The sequence below is a fragment of the Mycena indigotica genome (assembly GCF_014461135.1).
Source record: "Mycena indigotica strain 171206Taipei chromosome Unknown Mind.scaff0001, whole genome shotgun sequence".
NCBI classification, from domain to species: domain Eukaryota; kingdom Fungi; phylum Basidiomycota; class Agaricomycetes; order Agaricales; family Mycenaceae; genus Mycena; species Mycena indigotica.
Genome location: NW_023503000.1, coordinates 1,775,046 through 1,783,666, shown reverse-complemented (window position 1 = coordinate 1,783,666; position 8,621 = coordinate 1,775,046). Strand labels below are relative to the sequence as shown.

Sequence of the window (8,621 nt, the reverse complement as noted above, 5' to 3'; positions counted from 1 at the left end):
GGTATAGAGAACGCTCCTGTGCATGATTCTTGATTGTTAGGGGCAGCATACATATCCATGTTGATATAAAGTTAATCATGTCTTTTACTTGGAATAAATCATCAATGTACAGTGCGCGCGTGACCACTTGTCTGACAGGTCCCGGTAACGCCAGGGAAATTTTTTCAAGATTTTAGACATTTTTTTTCAAGATCAGCTCCCCAAAAAACGTCGATTTATCACTTCAGACCCAATTTTCCCACGGTGTATCACTTTTTGGCCAGATTTCACCATTTCCGGACACTGGTCCGGTGGCTCCCCGGCCTACTGCCAGACCTAGAAACTGTATTTTTGGTAGCTGAGGACAGAGAAGCACTGAGAACCAGGACCTTAGCAGATTTGCACACTTCAGCTAGTTAGAATATACCTACTGAAGGCTTTGAGACGGCTTAGACAGATTTGGACAGCTATGATTTTGGGAGTGGCAGGTTACATATTATGACAAAATCATGATATATAGTGATGCTATCACACCCATCAACGTCTATCTGCCATATTCGAGTGATCTACATCAATGCCGAGTGATGCCGACATGATTTTCCCACAGGTATCACTTTTCTGGGGTCACTATTTTGAAAACCTTCACCAATTCCTTAGATATTTTAACTCAAGGTACCTCTACCCTGTAGCTTTCATTTCCTGCAATCTTAGAATACTATGGTCATTACAAAAAATGAACGGTGGTCATCTTTTTTTGGTTGACATCTACACTGATCCGGCATTCGAGAGGTGGTCACACGCACTGTATGTGACAGTGTTACACTGTTTTGAAACACTGATTATATAATCAATACAAATTCCGGTGCTGGAAACAGCTGTAGTATAGCCATAGATAGTTCAGACATTGGGTTTCTGCGGGGATTGTGTTCTGCGCTTAGCAGAATTGTTGAGAGGGATGGGTAAATGTGCTGCGGGCGCGCATTTGGGCGGGAGATGGAGGGCGGAAGAGCAGTTGGTAAGCAACACGTGCCCGCGGGCCGGTCGTTTGCTTCTTTTTCCCTCGCTCCACAGCCTTCTCTCACCCGTCGTCATTAACGCTGCTGCCATGCTGCACGCCTACGCGCCGGTGGGGCCTCATCGAGCAGAGCCTGGTGAGTCGCCGCTGCTCTCACGCTTTGGCTTGCGGCCTCTGGAGATGTGTTGTCGCGGTGGAGGACAAAGGTGAGTCAGCATCTTGATCCTCTCGTTGTCTTGCTAACCAGTTGTGCGGGGCCTGCAGCCACATAAATTCGCTCGAGCATCTTGGCACCAACACCTGCCATCCTGGAATGTGTCTATTCACGGGCGGGACAGCAAGCTACAGGGATGGCAACAGCAACAAGACAGCGCCCGGCAACGAATGCACGGCTGGCGACAGATATACTGTACCCGCGGGTGGTCAGTCGGCAACCTTGTTGCTTTCCAGCAAGCAAACTGTTGCAAAAGCACTGATCCTGGTTGACAGGCCGGTCGCGATAGTGCCCTCCAATATTGACCCCTCGCTTTCGTGGAACGTGAAGCTTTCGATGGGCTCATTCCGAGGATCATACCCAGCGAAAGAGAGTGTTTACTTGAGTTGGCAAACTGCCATAGTGTTGAGCTCTGGCCTGTCGTCGAGGGCATTGCGCTGACAAATGCATTTGGTGTGGAACTAGGGGTCACGGAGCAGGAGTATGGTGGAATCTTCCCCCATGTTAGCTGTGCAAATCATTGGTAAGTTTCTCTCTGGTCCGATGGTTGACTGAAGATTAAACCCAGTTGCGGACTGAATACTGCTATAAAATGGGACCCTGCAACATTCTCAGTGTCGATGTACTCTCTCCGTGATGTCCAAGCCGGAGAGGAAATCCACAACCAGTATATTGATGTTCTCGCCCTCGCGCCAAACGACGGGCCCAGCTCGCCCAATACGACTTTGTTTGTCTTTGCCAACACTGCGATTTGCCCGATGATGAAGCCGTCGCGAAAAGCGATGCCGCCAGGGCTGAGCTGCGCGACTGGCGCAACACACACACACAAGATTCGAGCCTTGGGCAGAGGGATATGTGTCGTTCGGATGACGTCGTTATCGAGTCGAGTCTGCGGGCGCTGGAGCTCGTCAGACAAGAGGGCTTATGGGGAATGCAGGTTCCGTTTATGGAGGACCTCGCATTGAGCTACGCGGTCCTTGGTGATGAAGAGCGGTTCAGGGTGTGGGCGGAGAAGGTTGTAGAGCTATGCTGTGGTCAGGATCCGAAACGGGCACACAAGTTTGCACAGTGGCTCGCGGACCCCGTCGTATAGGAGATGGGGATGGCAGACGAAACAGAGGAAACGTAGGTCGTCTAACTCATCTCATTCATCCAGAAACTAATTTATGCAGTACTTGACAAACAGAAAAGTACGATGCTGAACCAACTTTTTTTTACCGCGGAAGCCCTGGTGAAATACGGCAAGATGGAGCGAGTGAATTGAGAATAAACGGCAGAGAGAGACTACTTGTCAGCTTGTCAGTGTCTGACGCCCCTTCTCTCGCTCTCTAAAACCCCACCAACGACGTGTTCCAAGTCGAATGTCCCTCAAGCCTTTGTCGTTGCTGCGAGGACGCCAAATTCAGCCTTTAAATTCTGAAATGTCCTAAGTGAGCGCAAGTGTTGGTGATAAAGCGAAAACTGACCTTATAACCCTCAACATTGTAGCAAATTTGAGGTGTCAGACGATGCCTTCACGCGCGAACGGCGTTCTCCATGTTCGCGAACACCATTGAACAGCCGCGTAAGTAATGGTGTCCTCGCTTCTTCTCATGGTTGTTGTGGTGGTGGAAGAGATGGCTGGCACTAGGTGGTGGAGAGTCCAAAGGCTATGTATACAAGCACTAGTATGAGCCTTGTATGCCATGTATTATGCTAGTTGTGGGTCAATGTGGAGTTGATTAAGTATACCAACTGATTGCCTTGATAGCTACTTGTATACCGGAAAAAAATCTCATCGGCCGGATCACAGATCCGAGTACCACATTTTCTGAAAATTTTCTGCGGCAGAAAATTAGAAATCTTCTGACTCAGAAAATTTCCAGAAGATTCTCAGAAGATTGATGGAAAATTCTAAATTTTCCGTGACAGAAAATCCTCGGAAAATCTTCAGAAGATTTTCAGAAAATTTCAAATTTTCTGTGCATTTTCTGGGGCAGAAAATACATTAATGTCCGTAGTGGAAATGCATTGCCTAGGATACTAGGTACAGCCAGAGGCTATGTGCACCTAGAACTTTAGCCCAGCAATTCTCCCTAGGCCAAAGCATTATTTTAATAGGAATATATATTTATTACTCTTTATCTGGTATTCTGTTACCTAAGCTAGTACACCTATTTATATAATGTTTTTAATGTGGAACCATTTTTGATTGCCATCAGTACTTTTGATGGCTATATCACAATACATCATTTTTGTCCAAATTAGAATTGTTATTGACACAGGCCTCCCCAACTATATACCGGATCATCGGCCTGAAGAAAAGGAGTTTAAAGTATTTGTAAGGGCAACCCTGGAGGCCTGAGGTCAAGGTCCTAGCAGGGGAGGATCCAAAGAGTGAATAACAGTAAGCAAATACAAAGGAAGCTGACCTAGCAGGGGAGGATCCAAAGAGAAGAAACTCTAAGGGTCCGCCTGCTAGGTAGCTGAACTATATACTGCGCTCTTGACGCGCCAAGGTTGATTGTTGCTCCGTGCAGTATGCCTGCGCCATGTCGCAGGCCAGGTCCCAGGGGGATCACCAGGCGGAGGCAGTGATGCGATTGATGGCGGTGATGTGATCACCGGAGTCGGAATCGGGGTGATTCCGGGCCGAAAGGGAGGTTCCCCTGACATCACCCCCCCCTCCTTTGAATGTGGCGCCCCGACGCATAGATCGGAAAGGGATTGTGTCGAAGGTCGCGGAGGCGATGTGCCGTGGTTTGCCGGGGTACCTACGATAGAACTCCGCGATTTTGTCTGGGGCGAAGACGCGGTCGAAGCGGACCCACTGGTCGTGCGACGCGTCGTAGTCTTTCCACCTGACGAAGTAGTTGAGCCGCCTATACCTGATCCTAGCGTCCAAGATTTCCTCTACTTCCCACTCCGGGACTCCGTCCTCAAGGTCCGGAGGGGGCTGGTCGTAGCCGGGGCGTCCATCGAAGGGGTCGTCTTGAGCGAGCTCGAGCTTCACGACGGGGAAGACCGGGTGGAGCTTCGAGTAGCGCGGAGGGAGGTCGAGCTTGTAGGCACCTCACCTGTGAATCCCACATAACCCTTCTAGTTAGGAAGGGAGGTACAGTGCACCTCCCATCCTAATTAGAAAGAAACTGCTCAAACTTCCTATGCTGTGATAAATACTGCAATAAAGTTGCTATAAAGTTCAGATCTAAGACCTTGGAGCGACAAGTCCACTCATAGCTGGTGTGTAAGATCATCAGGGCTTTCCAAAAAAAGGCAATTCTGCTCTCGAGACCAACACAAGTCCAATGAAGCATTGATATAACACTTTATATGGTATCAACGATGAATAATTACATACTCTGGAGACTTGTGCTTATTTCAGCGCCTGAGTCACGCTGTTACACAGGTCACATAGTGTAACAAATTTCCAAAAAAGGAAATTTTCGCCATTTGATAGTACAATTGTCAGAGAATGTCACAGATCGTCACAAAACCAAAGTTGTATATTTTGTCTATACAAACAATTTTCATTAAGTAACCTATAGTAACAGCTGAATGGTTATGCCCACACTAGCCAATTGACAACTAATAAAATAACACCTCAATAACTAGACAGGTTACATAGCTGATTGAAGTACTATGAAGTATACCTGAATGGTAAGATTGATATCCTTAATGATATAACATCATCAGTATATATATACCATGCAATGATTGTGCATCAGACTTATTGATTGAGCAATATCTCTCCCCATTCTTTCTAGATTCAGATGATTGTTTCACTGGTAGGTAGGTAATCATATTGTCTTGATATGATCTGATATGAAGATAGTGCTATACCTCTTACAATATACTGTTATAGCATATTTCTATAGTTTTCTGTTTCAAATTCGATTAAGCACAATGATGACTTGATATCTAGGTGAGGAATGCATGGATAATCATGATGTAAGTTGTGTTATAGACTAATGAATGTCCATTATGGCTCTAAGAAACCCATTTATTTTTAGACATCCTATATGTCTGTATATATGCCATGTATTCTATGGTGTCAATCTCCCAATAACTTACTTAGAGGTGAAGTACCCCTCATAGAGAAAAGGTAGGAAGTATACAGAGGGGTCCTCTGATGACATACTATCCCTAACACCATCTTATATATATGTAATATGTTGTTATTCTCCAATATCCCTCTGAATGGCATTCCACATCATATTAGCAATATAGCTATCATCTGGTACTTGATCATAGATCTGAATATCTAGAATTCAGTCACTGAGGAGTGTAGACCTTCCCACATATATTGATTGTTCTCTGAATGCCTATGGAGGATGAATTGGGATCGACATTCAGAGACAGGTTGGGGTCAGAACTAGTTTACATGAATAGTAGGTTCTCTAGACTGAGCTACTGGACATTCAGGTGGGTGTATAAGGATATTTGGATGTCCACTAGGACCCTGTACCATAATCAGTTGTGGTTCTGGCAGATGCCACTGAAGGTACCTGAAGAGAGGGTAGGTATAGAGCAAAAGAGAGAGTGCCTTCGCTATTACAACTGGTCAGAAAATAATTTCAAGTATGATCCAAAACTTGAATATAGGATGGTATAGACTTTCAAATGAGCCTGTCTAGCACTTGAATCAACCTCATAGCTAATCTGGATCTCTCACAGTACCATTATCAGTGTTATCTATCCCAAAGATGATGAGCTCACCATGGCATGACCTTTGTGAGTCTCAGGAATCTGAGTATATCTACTAGTAGGGATATGGTATACCTCCCAGAAAGTGGTGCCCCTGACCCTCTAGCCTATCTCCATCCTGTGTTACATAACACCTCAGGCCTGAAAGGATTGACTAGTCCTAACAGTTATGGTATGACCACAAATGGATGAGATTATAGTAGACTATTATATGTCATCATATCAACTTGGATCATAGGATTCCATGGATGTAGTCTCAAAATATCAGCAAAATGCTTGCTTGGCAGTCCATAGGTCAATGTGATGGTACCAGATGAGATGGATAGATGGATGGGATAATGGTAGGATGATATACCTTTTAAATGAGCACTCTCCCAGCTTTATCTACCCTGACTAGCTTGAGATCCATGGTTATCTTTCAGGGTTGATGGAGATCAAATACTACTAATGTGTGAATACATTGCATTGCTAGTATCATATTCACTCAGGATCTGAAACTAAAATGTCAGAGCCCTGGTTTGGAGTATCCGAACATATAAGTTACCTACCACACATTGGGTTAAGTACCAGATATTCCTTTGATTATGACTGAGAATTAAATATAGTCACCATATGGTATGATATTGATCAAATAACATGGTCAATTAATGGTCCTGTTCAAAGGCTTCCTGGTGGTACTTGAATCATGTATTTACCTCAAGTAATTATGGAGATAGAGGCTCATCAGTTGTAGATCAGTTAGTGATTGGCTAGTGCTGGCATAACCATTTAACTGGCACAATAGGTTACTTAATGAAAGTTGCTTGTATACAAAAAATATACAATTTTGGTTTGTGACGATCTGTGACATTCTCTGATGGTTGTACTATCCAATAACGAAAATTTCCTTTTTTGGAAATTTGTCACACTATCTGACCGGTGTAACAGCGTGACTCAGGCGCTGAAATAAGCACAAGTCTCCAGAGTGTGTAATTATTCATCGTTGATAATATATAAAGCGTTATATTAATGCTTTATTGGTCTGGAGAGCAGAATTGCCTTTTTTGGAAGGTCCTAATGATCTTAAACATCAGCCATGAGTGGACTTGTCGCTCCAAGGTCTTAGATCTGAACTTTATAGCAGCTTTATTGCAGTATTTATCACAGCATAGGAAGTTTGAGCAGTTTCTTTCTAATTAGGATGGAAGGTGCACTGTACCTCCCTTCCTAACTAGAAGGGTTATGTGGGATTCACAGGTGAGGCACCTTTGCTGATCTCCGCGACTATCTTGAATGGTCCCAGACGGTGGTGGGAGAACTTCTCCGAGGGGCGAGTCGTCCTGATGTCAGAAACATCCAGCCAAACACGGTCACCAACCTTAAACTCCGGAGACGGAGTGCGTCTCCGGTCGTAGTAGCGTTTGTACTCCTCCTTGGCCTTAGTGAGCGCGGTCTTAGCTTCGGCAACCCCAGTGGCGATTCGGTCGCGGAACTCGTTCACTGACTCTATAGCGGAACGGACTCTGGGTTCAAAGCCCATGCGCGGGAGTCGTCCCGTGTCCGTCATAGAAGGAACTTGTTGGGCGGAGGAGTGAACGTGGTTGTTGTAAGCCAACTCCGCGGCCGGAATCAGCTCGTCCCCAGTCGTCCTGCTGATAGTTGGTGAAGATCCGCAGGTCAGTCCAAATCTCGACAGGGTGTGTGCGGCGCCCTCGAGGAAGTGTCTATACTCCTCGAGTGCGCGGATGATTGCTAGCATCTCCTTGTCGTGGATTTCGTAGTTGCGCTGGACATCATTTAAGCTTTTGGAATAGAATGCTACAGGGTGCCACTTCCCGTCCGGGGCGGATTGTGAAAGAACCGCCCCCGTCACATAATCAGAGCTGTCCGCCTCAAGTCGGAAAGGCCGTGTGTCATCCGGAATCGCCAAAACCGGTTCCGAGGTGACCGCGTCCTTGATCGCTTGGAACGCAGAGGCCTCCGCGTCGCCCCAAGTCCACTGCTGGTCCTTCTTGGTGAGCACGAAGAGTGGTCGCACGAGAGCCGAGAAGTCCCGAATGAACCTGCGGTAGAAATTAGCGAACCCAAGGAACTGCTGAATGTCCTTCTTGTTCTCTGGAGTCGGCCAAGCGAAGACGCCTGCAACCTTGACGGGGTCCATTTCGACGTGGTTGTGGGAGATGATGACTCCGAGGTATTCGATGGACGATTTTTCGAAGTCGCACTTCTCTGCTCGGAGGTACAACTTATGCTCTCGGAGTCGGCGTAAGACCTCCGGAAAGGATGAGGTCCTGAAAAATGTCATTCATCATCGTTTGGAACGTCGTGGGAGAGTTTGTCAGGCCGAAATACATCACCAAGGGCTCGAACAGGCCTCGGTTGGTCCGGAAAGCCGCTTTCCACTCGTCACCTTCTTTGATCCGGACGTTGTTGAAGCCCCAATAAACGTCGAGTTTAGTGAAGTAACGAGCGCCTTTGAGCCAGTTGATGAGGTCGTTGATCAGCGAGAGGGGGTACCGGTTTTTGACGGTCATCGCATTGAGGGCCCGATAGTCCTGGACGAAGCGGAGTCCACCATCCTTCTTTTTGACAAAGAATACCGGAGACGCCATCGGAGACTTAGAGGGGCGAATCCGGCCCGTCGACAGCCCTTCTTCAATGAACGCGTCGAGCTCGCGTTGTTCGAGAGGCGAGATGGGGTACACCTTGCAGTTGGTGGGCTTAGCGTCGGGAACAAGTTCGATGGCG

At 46.6% G+C, this 8,621-nt stretch overlaps 1 protein-coding gene across 1 annotated transcript; it reads left to right on the top strand.

Moving 5' to 3' along the window:
- Nucleotides 1-1,307: 1,307 nt before the first annotated feature.
- MIND_00043100 (SET domain-containing protein) lies at nt 1,308-2,301 on the top strand (the record flags this gene model as incomplete). The annotated part of the gene is made up of 4 exons (XM_037357400.1): nt 1,308-1,532; nt 1,595-1,731; nt 1,777-1,935; nt 1,989-2,301. The coding sequence occupies 4 exons, from the start codon at nt 1,308-1,310 to the stop codon at nt 2,299-2,301; spliced, it is 834 nt and encodes a 277-aa protein (XP_037225310.1).
- Between the last annotated feature and the right edge of the window lie 6,320 nt (nt 2,302-8,621).